At 54.6% G+C, this 17830-nt stretch overlaps 1 protein-coding gene across 1 annotated transcript in view; it reads left to right on the top strand.

Annotated features, from left to right (window-relative positions):
* RNF220 (ring finger protein 220) overlaps positions 1–17830 on the top strand; it is a 261433-nt gene that overhangs the window by 242441 nt on the left and 1162 nt on the right. The window contains exons 6-13 of the mRNA XM_052637882.1: positions 2949–2992; positions 3425–3557; positions 11857–11953; positions 12159–12245; positions 12377–12432; positions 12590–12668; positions 16945–17053; positions 17200–17274. Coding sequence (XP_052493842.1) covers positions 2949–2992; positions 3425–3557; positions 11857–11953; positions 12159–12245; positions 12377–12432; positions 12590–12668; positions 16945–17053; positions 17200–17274 — 680 coding nt within the window. The remainder of the gene's footprint in view (positions 1–2948; positions 2993–3424; positions 3558–11856; positions 11954–12158; positions 12246–12376; positions 12433–12589; positions 12669–16944; positions 17054–17199; positions 17275–17830) is intronic.

Here is a 17830-nt window from a genome sequence, read left to right as displayed (position 1 = left end):
GAGAATGAGGAACAAGCCACACAATTCCACTTGGGAGCTCCGCTTTGAATTTGCAAACTGCTGGGACCTCACTGTACCAGCTGGCAGGGCGCTGAGAATGTTTTTCTTCCAGTTTTTAATCAGTGCCCAGTCGTGTGAATACAGCCTCTCTGCTGAGACTTGACAATGCAGTGAGATCTGGAGTTCCCACGGCAACAGGAACTAACTCATCCCAGGGCTCTTTGAGTTATCAGTCAGCCCACATTTCACAAAGGTGATCAGCGTGGGCTCAACAGCTCTTAGAGGCCTTGTCTGAAAGCACGCTGTGTATGCACTACCTGGCAGCCGCCCCCCTCCCCCCCCCCCCCTTTTTGGATTCAAACCTCTGGAGCATTCCTGTTTGCTGAACAAACTGGATGATCTAGTTTTTTGTGCTGACTAGGGTGTGGTATATCTGGGGGTTGGCAGTAAGGGGCTTGAGGGTCTCCGGACCAGCTGTTAAGGCCATCGATGTTCAAGATCCTGGGTTCCTGCCACTTGGTTTCTGCTACCAGGCTGAGCCCCGGATTGGGGAAAGGAGAGCATTTATCATGGGCCGGCCCCATGTTAAGCGTCTTTATCATAACTGAGAGGGAGTGTTAACACTCGTTTTGTAGATGAGGAAACTGAGGCTGGGACAGGTGAAGCGATTTGTTGAAAAACACACAGCTGGGATATGGCCAAGCCATGGTTTGAACCAGTTAACCCACTCTAGTATTCTTGCCTGGAGAATTCCATGGACAGAGGAACCTGGTGGACTGTAGTCCATGGGGTTGCAAAGAGTTGGACAGACTGAGCGATAAACACACACCTGCCTCCAGAGCCTGTGCTGCTTGGACCATGCCATGCTGCCTCCTTGGCAATACTTTGACTTTTCCTGTTAGTGGAAGCTTCCAGGTAGGGAGCACACTTTTCCCTATCATGCTTTAGTAAACTTAGTTCAGGACTTAGAAGATGGATGGCAAGAAAATAACCTGCCTTGCTTATCTGAGAATTTTCAGGTGATGCCCAGTCCATCAGGGTGCTTTCCTGGGACCACAAGGAGTTTTCTGGCATGGGTGGCTTGGGCAAGGAGAGCATCCAGTGTCCTGCCTTCCTTGGCAATCCTGTGAGATTTACCTGTTTATTCAGTTATCAGTGTCTCTCATAGTCTCCTTCTTACCAGAGAGGCATTCTAGGCAGGTTAGGGGACGCACCTTTGTACTGGAGCACGGCTCCATACAGCCTTCTTGAACTCTCAGAGTCACTTGCTCAATGCCTTTCTGATATCTGGCATCCCTTCTCCACCCCAGCCCTGGCTCTAGAGTGTCAAGGTGGCTTGAGCCTGAGGTTCCAAGGGTTAGGGCAGTCAAGGTGAAAGAGTCTAGATTTTTGTCTGCAAAATCAAGTGGGCACCGGAACATGGTCACATCTCCTGTAGTGAGAGCAGCGGAAACAGAGGAGATGGGCCAGGCTGCGGGCCAAGGTTTCTCAAACTCCATGCTCAGTCCTTGTGGGATGGTGGCTTTCCTGTTGATTTGGGTCCTAGGGCTGCTCTGTTCTGGGGTAACTCCCTGCTTCAGGCCCTCAGGCAGGAGCTGGGGTTCCAAGTGTTGCCCTAGCACACTCACAGGATCCGTCTTTGTTGATACTGATCAGTGGGGGGCACTCTTGGGACAAGAGAGCCTTTGAAGCTATGGAGTAAGGCATGGTTTCCTATCCTGCCTTTGCCACTTTTTAGCTACCTGGGCAACTGCCTGATTGAGCTTTAAGTATCTTTATCTGGAAAAATGCTTAATACAACCTGGTTTCCAGATATAGAATAAAATGAGCTTCCTTGTGTAAGGCAGTTAAATCTTAACACACAGTTGAAGCTCTAAATTGTAACTTATCAGCTGTCACCTGCATCACCGTTCACCAGTGTCTCACTCCCTAGCCTGCATTGATGAGACTTCCACTAGGGTCAGTATCCACGAGAAAGTTCCTTCTGGCCTTGCAGTGGGGAACCGTTCCTTCCTTGGCTGGCTCCACCCCCGCCCTAATCAGTCTGGTCTCAAAGTGGCTAGCTCTGCATCAAGGGAGGGGATAGAGGGAACAGAGTCCCTTGTTTTGACCCCTTCCTGCTTCAGTGACAGGAGGGCTACAGAGAGGGATTAGTGAGCTAATTAGAAATGATTGCATCTCTCAGCATTAATTAGCAGTGCTGTGGGCTTGCAGTGTGCACTTTGGAATTGAGCCCCCTGTGGGACAGCATGGCAGGCAGCCCTCTGCCTCGGGGGCCTGCCAGCCCCTCTTCACTGATCAGAAATGATGGAACAGGTTCGGGAGGGCACAGTAAGGGCTACCCTCTCAGGATATCCTGGGCTCTCTGACTCAGACCCTCTGTACCTTTATGACTGGGCCTCGATCTCCTCTTCTGTAAAATGGGACCAGTGGACCTGAGAGAAATCCTCCCTGGGATGATTCTATATAGGACACTGAGGGCTGTACCTCGGGCCTGCTGGCCCAGGAACAAAGCGGTTTTAACTGATAAGTGAACAGCTGGCCAAATCAGGCCCCTGGAGAGACTTTGGATTCTAGCCAAGAGGTCATCTCTAAAGTTGTGGGTCTTGACTCTAAAAGAGCCTGTGATCTTGGCCTTCTGGGGAGATACCTAGTAAGTTCCAAGGGGAGCATCTTTGCTCACTGGACTCAGTTGAGCACCGCAGGTACACAGCTGTGGCCAAAGAGTGGACACTGGCTGGCCTAGCACCAGTCTCCTCCCCAGGCGCTCGTGGCAGGGCCCAGACCCCAAAGGAGCTGAAGGTGCCGCATAACAAGGGCGAGATTGGGCATGAGCCAGAGGGCTAATGGCTGGCAGGAGGTCAGGATATGTCAGTCCCGCTGGGACCTTGGGAGCTCCAGTGACCGTCTGCCTGTTCTGTGCTTTTGTTTTTGGTTTCTCCATGCAGCTCGGATTGGGAAAATGAAACGGAGGAAGCAAGATGAAGGGCAGGTATGTCCCCTGTGCAGCCGCCCCCTGGCAGGATCGGAGCAGGAGATGAGTAGGCATGTGGAGCATTGCCTTTCTAAGGTAGAGGGGCCATCACCACCTATCCCGCCCCCTTCCCCTGACACTAGCTGCTGACTGCCTCCAATCTCTGGGCTGTTGGGTTCTCCATGTGGTCTCAGTAGCAGCTTCTTCTTTGTTCTTTGCCCTCTTCCTTTGCTTTCACTCTCCCACTCCTCCCCTGGGGCTCCAGTGGAAAATTATTGGGAAAAAGCCCAGGTCTTTGACCTCTCGATTGGTTTACTTCCAAGGAGCCCTAGAGCCGGGGGCCTGTGGGGCACACTGCAGCTGGGGGCCTGGGCTGTGCCTTCCTCGCAGGCCCTGGGGAGCAGGTAGGGACGGCCTGGGACCCGCATGATCCTGCTCTGCTCTTCACAGAGGGAAGGCTCCTGCATGGCTGAGGACGATGCCGCGGACATCGAGCATGAGAACAGCAACCGCTTTGAGGAATATGAGTGGTGCGGGCAGAAGCGGATACGGGCCACCACTCTCCTGGAAGGTGGTTTCCGAGGTACAAGCAGCCGACACCTAGGTAGTGGCACTGTGGTGGCCAGGCCTCTGCTGGGTAGCCATCTGTGGGAGCCAAGAGGCCAGGGCTGGTGGCTGGTCATCCATTCAGCCACGTGGGAACTGCTGCTGGCAGGGCTTCTTTGTGACCGTGCTGCCTGCCTGTGATGTGCATATTAAAACAGATGTATTTGGGTGGGGAAATGGAATTGTGAGGCTGCAAGCTAAGAGTGACGAGGGGGGCTCTCCGCCTTGGGTGATGCATTGAAGGTGACAGCCAAGCCGCGTTAGCACCTGCATAAAATATTAAAGGGACGGTTATGCATTTATCACTCCATCCCTCTTAAGGCTGATAAATGAGAATCCAGCAACCTGCTGTACACCTCCAGCACTGGGGGCCCCGAGGGCTTCCAGGCAGACACATTGGATTTTCCTCCTCCTCCTCCTCAGCCCCACGTCAGGGAAATCAGTTACAGAGGAGAGAGTGAGTTATGGCAAAATTTGACCTCCCATGAGCTTCATTGGTGAATCTAATTTTACCTGTGATCCCATCCCTTCTCCCTGGGCGCCCTCTGCCCTGAAGCAAGAGGGGCCTGTGCCCAGCTGCTCCTGCTTCCCTTGGACTTGCTGCAGAGGGCTCTACAGGGACCTCCCCAGCTCCACGGCCCACCTGGATCCTTGGAGACACATGGTTTGGCCCAGTGGAAGTCTCCCACCCCCACCAGGTTAAATAGCAGACTGGTAGGAACCCAAGAAGCGTGTCCTCTTGTCGATGCTTCCTGCCTTGGGCAGGGTGAAGGGGGAGCTGTCTTGCTTCCCAGCCTCCAGCTCACCGCTCTTTTCTGTGCACAAGCACAGCTGGCACTGCAGCTTGTGGTCATTAAGTGAGCCAATCTGCTTCCCATCTGCCTCCAGTTCTCTGGGCAGCTCCCTTGGGAGTAGTGCTGTGTCTGGTCCCTTGGGAATATCGCGGCAGCTGAGAGGAGGGTCTCTGCCTCACTGGGGCTATGCTTCTAGGGCTGTTGATGAGAAGTGGTCCCTACAGTGCCATCCAGGGCAAACTGGCTCCATGAAGAGGCCACAAGCCCAGGTGTGGCATTATGCCTCGGGTCTTCTCTCACACTGGCAAAATGTAAATGAGAAAGGTTAATCAGACCAAACTGAGGACTGAGCTAGAGAATGTCCATTTGCCATTTCCCTCTGGTCCTGTCCTAGAGTTTCTGAGGCCCAGAGAGCCCTGAAGCCAGGGATCCTGTGACTTGTACTCACAGGTGTCCCTGGCCAGTTCCGGGATGCTGCGCTGGGTTCGCTCTGTTGGTGGCTGCAGATTTTCGTGTCTTCCATTGCTGTGGCAACTTCTTGGTCAGGTTACTGATGGCTTCTGGGCTCCAGACAAGGCTTAGGAAGATGAAGCCGCATGGGCCCTGCTCATACAACCATGTACTTCCCAGGCCCTGGGACCTACTTGCAGAGCGGGTGTGAGGGACTCTTCAGCCCTGGGCGGGTGTCAGTTTTCCCTGAGTGTTTACATGGTGAGGTTGTTCCTTTCAAGAATTCCTGAGAGGAGTTCAAAGGGGGTTTTTCTTTGAGCGATTTGGAGAGCGAGAATGAGAGTGAGACTTGAAGAGGGAACAGGGGCCGGAGGTGCCTTTATCTGCAGAGAATTGCTCCGGCTTTCCTGATAGAAGCTGCTGCCGTCTCTTAAACAGCTTAGTGCAGTCAAAAGACAGACAGACTTGAAAGGCTGTTTTACAGCGAGATCAGCAGGGGCCACGAGGCAGAGAGCAGGGCGCAGTGGAGCGGAGGAGGCTGAGGCTCCTCGGTAGGGGGGTGCTATCAAAGGAGGCCCTGGCTGATCCTGACCGCCTCTGCCCCTGAAACCTTGTCTGCAGAAGCTGACCATCTGTCAGTCTACCCTTCTTGGCCAGGACCGAGAGGCCCCAACTCTTGGGGGGTTGGGTGTGGCCCCGCCAGGCGGCCTGGTGTCAGTGCAGCGCATTGATCGCCCGCCGGGCGGGCTGGGCCGCAAGCCGGGCAGCGCGTGCTTAATGTGATTGAAAGGCAGTTAAAATGGCGGTGACCTTTTCAGGAGGAATTAGATTGCCTGCCAAGACCGGTTAGAGGGAGTGATAACGCCAGTTGAAGAAGCTGCCCGGCCGGCTTCAGAGAGAGGGAGCAGAGGCAAGATGAGCAGGCGAGCGGCGAGGCCCATTTAAGCCGCACTGTGCGTGCTGACAGAACAGAGATTGCTGTCCTTGTTAGATATGAAAGAATTGAAGAATTGCACATAAGTTCCTGTATCTGATCATCACCTATCCCTCCTCCCAGACGAGGGCCCCTTCGTCCTCAGCATGGCTTCCCATCAGGCCCAATGGGGGCTGGTCTGGTGGAGCAGATGAGTTCCTTTGAATGTAATGTGCCGCAGAGCCAATGAACAAGCAGGAATTTTTGGTGGGATACTTGACTGAGGAGAATGGGCCTTGGAGATGGGACCTGTGATTACTGAGACCCAGAGAGCTCAGGCCTGGGAGGGCTTGGAATTGGTATTGTAGGACCAAATGAAGGATCAGACAGAACAGGTAAGGACTGGGATAGGTCCAGATAGACGTGGATCTTCAAGAGCCTAAAAGAAGAGATACTGAAAGGTTTCAAGAGAGTAGTTTGAAAGAAACGTTTGTTTAGGAAACATGGTGGCCTTCTCAGTTCTAGGGGACACGCTGGGCTGTGTGCATGAGGTGTGGGTTGTCCTCTCTGAACCTTGGGTTTGCTAGCCTGCTAGTGCTGTTTCTGCCCACTCAGTTATAATTGCATAAAGGGCGGCGCACAGACCTTAGTGCTTCACCAACATTTCCCTTAAAGAGTTCAGCACTGGGTGGGGGAAAGACACTCTTCAGGCACCCCATGCCAGCCCTGGGCTGAGCAAGGGGCCTCTAGGTTGGGCCACAGTGGGAACCAATTATACAACCCCTGGGGACAAACCCGTGCCTGCCTGTAGTCCAAGGAGGTGTGTGACAAATGAGCCCGGCTTTCCTCATTGCCTATCTCCAACTCCTGGTCTCAGACAAGAGACCTGTGATGGGAGCCTTGATCCTTCCTCTGTCTTGTTTGCCAGTGAATGTTCACTTTGCTGGATTAGGGAGCCTAGAGCTCATTACCTCTGGGATGGACAGGCTGGAGAAAGGACATGGAACAGTTGGCTTCAGATGACGTGACAGTGATGTAATGGGCCTTTGGGTGACAAGGTGGAGGGATTTCCCAGGAGGCAGCAGGAAGTGGAAGGTGCTGCAGCTCAATCTTGCAGCCCTGGAAGGAACTGTGTCCCTGGAATCCAGCATTGAGCCCCTTTGAATCAAACAGGTGGCAGGGTAGAGACAGGGACGCTACTAAGAGAACCCGCTGTCCAGGCCTCTGCCCTGCCCCAATCTTCGCCTAGGGACTGCATCTTACTTGAGTTCTTGCCTTGGATTTAGACTGGTTCCGTGTGGCCTGGAATGAGATACCATGGAGAGGAAAGGTGGGGCAGCTGTGGCGCAGATCTGTTAACTGGCTGTTGCTTGGTAAAACTTCAGTGCCAGATTGTGGGTCAAGGGGTTGAGAGGTGTTGTGAGTCCAGGGCCTGGAGAAATTGGCCTGGCCTTAGCTGCTGCCTCCTTCTGCCTGTTGATTTCCAAAAGATGGGAGCCCCAGATTCTCAGAATGTCCCCCAGGGCAACCCTGCTGCCTGGTATAGTCAGTGACAGGTGCTAGAACAGCCAACTGCTGGAGGCAGTCTTGGAACGGAGTGTGTCCAGGCTGCCGCTTTCTACCTCCTTACCACCCTGAGTTAGAACTTGTTTGGTGGGAGGAGCAAGGAGGGGTGGCAAGGAGCAGGGCACCTTCTGTCCCCTGTGGCAACTGACGGGGATTTAATCGCCTTTTGGAAACACAATTGTTAAGCCGGGACAGAGGGAGTACAGGCAGAAGGAGCAAGTATCAATGGTTTTAAACGGCGTCTGTCTCTCTGCGCCTCTCCTGACGTGAGGCAATGAAACGCGTTATCGAGGAGGCCCGGAAAGTGGCTAAGTGCGTTTGACACACGCCAACTCCCTGCCTCCACACTGGATAATTGCATTGTCAACTGTTCAGCGAGGTGGCAGGTGACACTGCAGGCCGATTGATTGTCCCGCATCGCAGCTCCCCAGACTGTCAGCTCCCCAATCGATGGCGTTTACACAAGACACCGTAACTGCATCTGTAACTAATTCCAGTGTAAAACTCTCCGGAAGCTGCTGCTGCGCACCCCCCCTTCTCCCCTCCTTTGGAGAGCACGGGCTTCTGGAGGCCCCAGGACGCCTTTCTCCCTGGGCTTTGGTTTTGTTGGGAACAGCAGGTGAGGAAATCAATGGCTCCTTTTTTGTGGTTTCAAGTTCCAGGACGTCACTGCCCCTAGTCAGTGGGCATCTCCAGTTTCACAATCGATCATCTGATCAATTGATCAAATTAACGCTGATTTTTTTTTTTTCCTTCTCTCTTTGTGATGACCCAAGAAGAAATGAGTTTATGAGAGATGGGACATTTTTATAAAATTTAGGCTTTGCTTATCATTTATGCACTTAACCCTCTGCCTCTCTATTGCTAAGTATCCACTTGGAGGGAAGAGGTTTTTTTTTAACTGCCCACCCTCCGTAGACCAGGCCCCCACTGCTGGGCATCACTGATCATCAGGGTTAGTTTGCCTGTGGAGAGCACCCAGCCCTTCATGGGTCTGAGCCACAACAAGGGGACTCCCCGGTGACTGAAGAGTGCTGTGGGTCATCTTGCGGGGTCTGAAGGCAGTCCCTGCCCTGGATAGGAGCAGCAGGAGTGGCAGCTTGCCTGTTACTCTGGAGCTTCACAGAGCAGGAGCCAGAGGCTTGGGAAGGCGTTCTCTGTGCCATCTTGCTTCTGAGTACTGGCTTGGGATATTCTAGCAGCTGAGAACATAAAATGACTGCAGAGCCTTCTCAAAGTATGTGTGGGAGGGGGGCAAGCTGGCGGGGGCCCTGTCTGCATAAAATGGCTTTATGGCCGTTTCTTTTTATTATGATTCTGCCAGAAGTCAGCAAGTGACATTTCATTAAGAAAATAAAGTTTGATGTGCTGGGAAGGAGGTTGGAGTTGGCTGGGGCAGCGCAGGAGTGAAATTGGCAGTGGCAGCCTGTTCTGAACACCTGAGGGGTAGGGAGAGGCTCCCAACATCTGTCTGCTGGAGGAGGGGGTCAGGGTCAGAGTCAGCTTCTCTGACCAAAGGCAGGCCTTTTCCTTGGCGAACAAGATGTGTCGTGCTCTCCATCCTGTTAGCGTGGTCGGAGAAGGAGCTTGTTGCCCACCTGAGAGATGGGGTCTGAGAGGTGAGGTTGTGGCCAGAGAGGTTTCTACAGGCCACCAGCTGATCAGGCCTGGGCCTGCCTCTGGCACAGGGCTCCCAGCACCTAACGGAACAGCACCATCGGCATTTAGCTGTCACTGCTCGGGGGTGTTACGTGGCACCTGTGGTGGGCTCGGCCAGCTCTGTGCTGGGTGACGCTTAGATCACAGACTTAGGCTTTTAATCTGATGAACAACAGTGACAATACATGGTAATCACACGTGAATTTGGAGTTGTACAGAAGCCTGGGTGGACACCACGGAAGGGGCCTCTCTGTAGAAATGTCTAGGGAAGTCTCATCTGTACTCAGCACCTTGAGCATAGGAATCAGATCGGGAAACAACGTCCTCAAGTGTAAAGCCAGGCGGAGGGTGAGTTCAATGAAGTTTGAGAGAATGTTGAAGCAAGTTCATTCAGGAAGTATTTAAAGAGCAACTGTTATGTGCAGGCACCATGAATGGAAGGCATGATTGAGAAGAGTCAGACTTGCAGAATGAGCAGGAATGTGTTCCGTAGACCAAGAGGGAGACGTTTCTAGGCAGAGATATCAGGAAGTACAAAGGCCTAAAGTGAAAGTGAAGTCTCTCAGTCGTGTCCGACTCTTTGCGACCCTGTGGACTGTAGCCCACCAGGCTCCTCTGCCCATGGGATTCTCCAGGCAAGAATACTGGAGTGGGTTGCCATTTCCTTCTCCAGGGGATCTTCCCAACCCAGGAATTGAACCCAGGTCTCCTGCATTGCAGACAGACGTTTTGCCCTCTGAGCCACCAGGGAAGCCCAGGGACATGAGAAAACACAGGCCCTGGGAACCAAAATAGCTGTGTTCTACCAGACTACAGAGACCTGGTCCAGGCCTGGCAGGCAACGAGACTGCAGAGAGAAAGACTTCTGGCCACTGGGCTGCTTTACGTGTGGAGAAGCCTGGACTTTTCCTGGCAGTTTGGGAGTGCCTCATTGTCTCAGATTTGCCATGGGAGCCACTCTGGGCCGAGGAGTGGTGCTAGGATTCTCGGCTTTGCTTCTCACGCACCCACCAGGCAGGGCTGGGCAGGGTCTAGCCAAGCCGTAGATGTGAGGCTGACTGCTGAGCTGCATGTGCTTGGGCGGGGGCCGCTTGGCAGGGCTCGAGGGGTGCAGGCTCTAAGTGAACCTGATGGCTACATTCTGATTGATGGCGGAGTTTGTCTCCCAAACTGTCAGAGGGTTTATAGAGGTGCCACTCACCCACAAGGTGGGAATTGCTTGTCAGGACACTTGGCTGTGAATAGGAGACAGAGCTGTAACTTGGTGTTTTCTCAGCTTAATGGCCCCGCTGCTGACCCGCCTGCTGCCTTGAGTTTGTTTGTGCCTCAGTGTGGAGGGCAGATGAGGACTGGCGGGCAGGGGTGGAGCAGGGCAGTACCTGTAAGCTCTCTGTTTCCCTGGTGCTGCCTACTTCTGGGATGGGTGGGCCCATTGTGAGACCAGAAACCGGAGGTGTAGGATAGAGAAGGATCAGGAAGAAAGTGCTTTTGAAACAGGCTTGAAAGATGGAGAACATTCCAGATGGAGAGAGAGCATGAGCCAGACAGACAGGGTGACACTGGAGGTGGAGTAAGTCTGTCCGTGTATGTGGGACTTAGGGAGCGAAATGAGAGAAGGTGAAGAAGTGGGGGCATCCAGAGCATAGCAAGTCTGGCTTAAGAGTAGGAATTGGTCGCGGGCACAGTGAGGAGCCGCAGGCAGTGCTGGAGCAGGGGAAAGAAGGGTCCGGACTCTGCGGCGACAGGACGAAGCAATAGACGAGAGGCTTGGCAACCCACTACAAGCCTGTTGCCTTCATGAATGTGTAAGACGCTGAAAGTGGGAAGAATGGACAAGAAATTTCTGAGATCATTGGGCAGAACTCCGAGCTGCTTTGCATCGATTCCACTCACCCCAGACCCCATCGCTTTCAGTCCTTTTTGTCCCCAGCAGGGCTACTCCACTGGCTCATGTGATGTGGTCTGAGTCCAGAACCACTGGGAGAAGGCAGGGGCAGGGAGGGAGAAGCTGCTTTGTGGTCCCTGGCCCTGGGCTATCAGGAAGGGTGGTTCTGGGAGTCAGAACATAAAGCAGGTGAGTGGGCCTGAGGCAGCTTCAGCCACTCAGCCCCTTGCATCACCACCACCCCTCCCACCACTGGCCAAGAGTCTGCCTGTTGCTGTGCCAGATACACCTTGGTGGGGTCAGCTGCCTGCCCCGCCCTTGGCCCTGCCTCTGCCCAGCTGGGTTGCCTCCAGGGACTTCTCTGAGAAGCAGGTGTGCATGCGTGTCCTCCCTCGGCTGTCCCTTCTTAATCCCTTTATAACTGCACTTGTCCAGGAATCTGGGCTGAGTGAGGTGGGGATGAATAATTAATGTCAGGCGCTTCAGACACCAAATATTTGAACAGCTGCCTGGTGTTTTTGCTGGCAAGGACCTGCCGGCCAAAATCAGGACATTGGCTGAGGGTTCCGCTGTATGGCTCTGACAGGCCTTTGCCAGCCTACTCTCCCCTCTGGTAGACTTGCCAGGCTGGACAATGGGACATGGGATGCCAAGGTCCTGGGTTGGGGTTGTAGACCTGTCTGTCCTCTTCAGTCTTCTTAGATGTGGAAGACAGGTGGACAGCAGGCCTAGACTAGGTGTCTCCTGAGGACTTGACATAATGTGCGAATGGGCTGCTTTATGAGCAGAGGTCATGGAGCAGCAGGCGGTGCAGGAAGGGCTGAGGTATGCAGAGAGAGAAAGAGCTGCAATGTCAGAATCAGGAGCACCCAGGCGCGCTCTGTTCCCCAAGCCCAAGTTTCTGCCGGGCCTTACCTAGCCCCAAACCTGACCCCTACCTTAGGAAGCAAGGGGGATCCTTGGCCTTGTCTTGCTGGCCCTGGCCCTCCTCACACCCTGCTTCCCACAGGCTCTGGCTTCGTCATGTGCAGCGGCAAAGAGAATCCGGACAGTGACGCTGACTTGGACGTGGATGGGGATGACACTCTGGAGTATGGGAAGCCACAGTATCCTTGGGGCACTGCGGGACAAGGCGGGACTGGTGGGACAGACCAAAGGGAATAAGAAAAGTCACAAGCACCTGGAGTCACTCATCCACACCAAAACTCCCAGGGTCAGTGTCTCAGCTTGGGCCAGGGGCAGCCCTCCTGGGGATTCAACCCTCACGGCCCACCACAAACTAGGATCCATTGTCCTTGACCACCTTGCCAGATACACGGAGGCCGACGTCATCCCCTGCACAGGCGAGGAGCCTGGCGAAGCCAAGGAGAGAGAGGCACTGCGGGGCGCAGTCCTAAAGCAAGTGTGGGCACAGGCTTGGGCGGGTGGGAGAAAGGGAAGGGAGGCCCTGAGGCGAGGGTCCACCTGGTGCCCGCCCTCAGGGCTGTCCCTTCGGGGCTCACTTTGTCCTTCCTCTTTCCTTCCTCTAGTGGTGGCCCTCCCAGCACACGCATCACACCTGAGTTCTCTAAATGGGCCAGTGATGGTAAGTCCTGACCCAGGTTAGCAGGGGCAGAGGGGGGTGGCGACTGATTCAAGCCCAACCCCTCACCTGTGCTGCCTAACCCCTCACCTGTGCTGCCCAACCCCTCACCTGTGCTGCCCATCTGGCCAGAGTGTGAGTCCTCTCTCTGTCCCAGCAGAGATGCCATCCACCAGCAACGGTGAGGGCAGCAAACAGGAGGCCATGCAGAAGACCTGCAAGAACAGCGACATCGAGAAGTGAGTGGCCAGCGGGGAGACCGACTCCAGGGACCGCGGCTCCGTGGGAGGGAGGGGGCCCTTCGCTAACAGGAAGGCCTGCTGCCCTGGCACACAGCCGGCAGTGGGGCCCAGCTGGTGCTGAGCGTGACTCTCTGAATTGATCACTAGGCCATGGCCCCGGGAGCCTTGGTGGAGGGAGGAGCAGGCGGCCTGCCCGCCTGCCTGCTGCAGAGGCCTCCGCCCGGGGAATGTGATGTATGGCCGCCCAGCCCAGCCGGCACACTTGATTCATCTCCAGTTTCTGTTTCTTAATCGGGAGCTAAATTGGTTTCATTTTTCTTGTCCCGGGTGGCGCTTGCAGTGTGGGTTTTAGGCAGGAGTATTGGGTCTCATCACTTCTGGTAGGAGTTTTTGGCCCGCATTCTCTGGCAGGGGAAAAGGAGATCCGTTAGCACTTCCCCCAAGGTTGGGCCATCCCTGGCCTGGATCCCCAGAAGCCACCAGGATTCGAAAGCAGCAGCACACCTTACTGCCTTTCCAGTAGCCCAGGCAGGCCAGTTCTGGCCCCAGGAGGTGGCACTGTCCAGTTCTGGCTGCCTGGAGCTGCTGCCGCTATTGGCTGTTGCCTCATTCCTCACACCTGCCCCTCCCTCCTCTGAAGGCTAGGTTGCCCGGGGTTAAAAGGCAGCCTCTTCATTCCAGGGCCAGTGTTCCATCTTGCCTCCTGCCAGCAGAGTGGATTGCAGGCCAGTGCAGGGCCGGGTCGGCGGCCCAGGGTCACCTCCCATTTGTTTCCCTCCATTTTGTGTTGTCATAAATTCATTCCAGCCCGTTGTGGTTGATCAGTTTATCTCGGCCAGGGCCGCGAGTGCTGCTGGCATGATGTATGGGCCGCGGCGCGGGGCCCGGCTGCCCATGAATCACCGCAGCTGCTCCGTGTCAGCGCCAGAGCGGGCCGCACGGGTTCGGTGCAACCAGCTTGGGGGGAGAGGAATGACGTATGGATGTTTATTTAATAATTCTCTCCTACTCCAGCTGAGCGGGGCGGGCGGGGCTGTAAGGGGCGCCTACCCTCATCTGGAGGGGCTGCTCATAAATCAGAAAGACAAGATCATTAATCAGGGATGGCGCCGGAGGGGGAGGTGGGGGCCAGAGCCAGTGGCCATCCAGTGGTCCTACCCCACTGAGGGCTGGGGAAGCTGGGCTTTCTGTCCCACCTGTATGAGCATGAGCACCCGTGGGCACGGCCCTCGGGGATGAGTTGGGGGCCAGCTCAGTCATGTGCAGAGATCTCCGACGGGTCTGGCCCTTCAGTCCCCATGACGTCTCTCCCAGACACGTTATGGGTTCCCATCCTGGATCTTTTTCACATCCAGGGGAAGGAGAAACACAGGATACATGGCTTCTTCCAAGAAATTCTCCACCCCATGCCTTCAAGGGGCTCTGGAATAGCTCGCAACCTCCCTGAATCGGGGGTCTGGAGGATTGGGTGTTTCACTAGAGCAAAGAGTAAAGGCCAGTTATGTGCTGAGCAGATCCACCATGGGGATGGAGTGGCCCTGGAGATGGGAGTGGGAAATGGCTCTTCTGGACTCACGGCTTTTGCCTTCCTAGCTCTAGCTCATTCTCTGGTTTAGGGTTTTCGAGTTAGTGTTCTATTCTGGGGTAAGCTGCCCCCAGTTCCAGGCCTTGGTTTCCCAATCATTGAAGTAACCACGCAGGATCAGCCTGGTCCTTGGAGAGAAAGGAAGTATAGCTACCCATCCTTGTCTCCCTGCCAGGAACATACCAGCAATCTAGCTGGGGGTGGCACATACCGCATTGGGCAGACTGCCAGGGGGAAGACTCAGCTGTGCGAGTGTGTGTGAGGAAGGAGAGTGTGGCAGCGGCTTTCCAGAGCTGGAAAGCCGAAGGGATGCTCCCAGGAAACCCACCAGTGCCAGAAGGAGTTGTAGTCAGAGCCTTCCTCAGGTTGCTTGGAGAGAGGCAAGGCAGAGAGAGCCATGGACTGCTGGAGTGATGGATCTGGAGCATCTCTGATCAGGGACACAGCCATCAGGGCGACGCATTCTGTGTCACTGCTGGTGCCCCTTTAGGAGAGAACGGTCAGAGATCAGAGTTCGCCGCTGCTCATTAAGTGTTTCCCACCATCCTCACATGCCCCCTGTTACACCTACACCCAGCAGGGACAGACTGCCTGGAAGCTTTCAGGCTTTCTGGGCCTGCTCCACCCCCAGGCTGGCAAGACAGACCACCCCCTAGGAGATGGTCCTAGCTCACATACAGCCCTTGTGATTCTACCTCAGCTGACTGAGTATACCTTCTAAACTTCAGCTCTTACCCTTTACAGCCCTCCTCCAATATCCTCAAGTACTTCCTGTAAATCGAGTGTAAGATAAACTTCCCTTTCTGATTGTGGCATCTGGGGTCGTCTTGGACACTGGGTTCCCAGTGTAGCAACCTTCTGCTTGTCCACAAGTGAGTCTTCCAGCCAGATGGGGCCAGGGGCCCTTGGCCTTGGTTCCCACTGTTTTCTCAGCCTGGAGGCCTATCTCCTGGTTGTAGCCAGTGTAGAGTAATGGCTATTCACGCTGTTACTGGTTGATTCCAGAATCAGTCTGCCGGGGTTCGAATCCCATCTGCCCCGCTTTACGTGAACCTTGGGTAGTCTACTTAAGTTTCTGTGCTTTTGTTGTCTTTGTAGAGTTGTGTCCGACTCTGCAGCCCACGGACTGTAGCATGCCAGACTCCTGTCCTGCACTGTCTCCCAGACCGTGTCCATTGAGGCAGTGATGCTATCTAACAGTCTTTGCCTCCCCCTTCTCCTTTTGCTTTAGTCTTTCCCAGCATCAGGGTCTTTTCCAGTGTTCCTTCATAAATAAAATGGGAGTGTTAGGATCTCCCCATGGGGTTTTTGTGAGGTGTAAATAAGATAATAATTTTTAATCCCTCGGTAAAATTCCTGGCATTTAGTAAGTGTTTAATAAATTTTAGCTCTTTTATTTGTATTATGTCATTATTCCCTGAAGCTCATCTCCAGTACCATCTTTTCTACTCCTCCAGGAAACATTGCTCCCCCTGTAAGCTCCTCCGGGTTCTGTTGACTTGTTTTAGGAGTGGTGGGAAAGATCACTTCTTAGAATTGTCCGAGCTGTTCCCTGTTGAGTATCACAGCTCAGAGAGTTCAGGAAGTTGCAGGGCTTGTGCAGGGATTGGACAACAAGTGAGGACCACAAGGACATCTGACATGCCTAGGAAGAAACGGCTAGGAGCTGTTGATGTAGGCTAGACCTCCAGCCCAGGGACCTAGATTATGTGGGCCCCCTCAGATCCCCATCTCTCGCTCTCCCTGGGGGTTAGACCCGCTGTTTCTTCAGCAGGTGTTCACTCACACTCCCATGCCTGGAGTGGGGCTGATGTCCAGAGTCAGTCTTGGTGGAGTGATCATCTTGCCCTCGGGGAAGCGAGTCTGGCAGAGGAGACAGGCATTTGCAGTTGTACTGCTGTAGTGCCGTCCAAGCACAGGGGCTGGAAGAGCACAAAAGGGGCAACCCCACCAGTGGTACTGGCCGAGGCTTGGAAAAGGTTTCTGGGAGGAGGTGGGAACTAGGCCTGAATGATGAGATGGAACTAGAGAGTTAGGAGGTGGGGTGACCCAGAAGCAGCAGAAAGTACTTGAGAGGCCAATGAGTGAAAAATGCTGGGGCATGTGGAAGAACTCCAGCATTGGACGTGGATGGAACGCGAGGCACGTGGTAGGGTGCTGAGGCACATGGCTGGTGGGGGCAGGCCAAGGAGGCCCTCGTAAGCTTGTAGGAGTTTGCTAGAGCTTTATGCTGAGGTAGACGCTGAAATGTTGGAAATGTCAGCAGAAGTGGTCGGGCTTGCAGAATCGTAGGTGCCAGAAGAATGGAGGCAGAGGGGCCATTCGGGTTGGTATAATGCACAGAGTCATGAGCACCTGAACTACAGGTGGCAGCGTGGAAAGGAGTGGAGATGCCAAAGATGTGAGGAGCTGGATGTCAGGGGTGACTGGGAAGGAGTAGTTTCGAGAATGGTTCCCAGGTGTCTGCTTTAGAAATTCACCACGATGGAGGTGCAGGAGCAAGGCGGGTGAGGGGCGCAGGTCTGGAATGTGGAGTTTGTGGATCTAGGATGTGAGTGGGATTGGGGAGCAGGGAGGTCTAAGAGACATGGGTACATGTGGTTCTGGAATTCAAGGAAGGTGTGGGCTGGAGGTTCAAATTAGAGATGCCAGCCTGCTGCCTGCGCAACTGTGCCATCCTCCTCACAGAATCACCGAAGATTCAGCTGTGACCACGTTTGAGGCCCTGAAGGCTCGGGTCAGGGAACTTGAACGACAGCTATCTCGTGGGGACCGTTACAAATGCCTCATCTGCATGGTGAGAGGAAGGGAACCTCGCATGTCCCTGCTTGGGCCTCAGTGCTCCCTGGGGGTTGGAGAGGGTCTCTGCCCAGTGAACTGGGCCCTTCAGAGGGTGGGACACCTCAGAGTGACCCCTCCCTTCTCTGCTGGTCTTCTCCCTAGGACTCATACTCGATGCCTCTGACGTCCATCCAGTGTTGGCATGTGCACTGTGAGGAGTGCTGGCTGCGGACCCTGGTGAAGTGGTCTGGGGGTTGGGAGTGGGTAGCCTTTCGGGTTACTGCCCAGATGTCCATGCTAATGCTTGAGCCTCCCTCGGGGGGAGGAAGAGCAAGGAGCAGGCGGAGCAGAACCATAGACGGCCTGATTCCAGGATATTCATCCCCAAGCTCATGAGCCTCTCCCCTCCCCCACACCAGGTTTATCCAGTTCTCCCCAGCCATGGGGTCTCTGCTCCCTTTCCCAGCCCCCACCCTGGAGGGCCCCCGTATTACACATAGCAGTGAGATCCCCGGTGAGGAGGAGGCTGGGTGTGGGTAAGCAGGACCAGGGCCTCAGCCCCTCCCCCTCCCATTACTAAGCTCCTTCTGCTCCTGCCCCTGTTCTTCGCTCAGGAGCAGCCATTAAAATGTCGCCCGGAGACAGCAATAAAAGGCCCGGACGTGGGCTCTGTGTCCTGATCAAAGGCCGCGTGTAATCTCGTTAGGGCCGCGGCAGCCACAGCTGGACCCAGCCTTGTTCTCATTACCAGGGCTCCCGCTGTGGGCCTAGCCAGGCGGTTTGATCCTGGCGT

The sequence above is a fragment of the Budorcas taxicolor genome, chromosome 3 (assembly GCF_023091745.1).
Source record: "Budorcas taxicolor isolate Tak-1 chromosome 3, Takin1.1, whole genome shotgun sequence".
Lineage (NCBI taxonomy): Eukaryota > Metazoa > Chordata > Mammalia > Artiodactyla > Bovidae > Budorcas > Budorcas taxicolor.
This window is presented reverse-complemented; position numbering and strand designations above follow the sequence as displayed.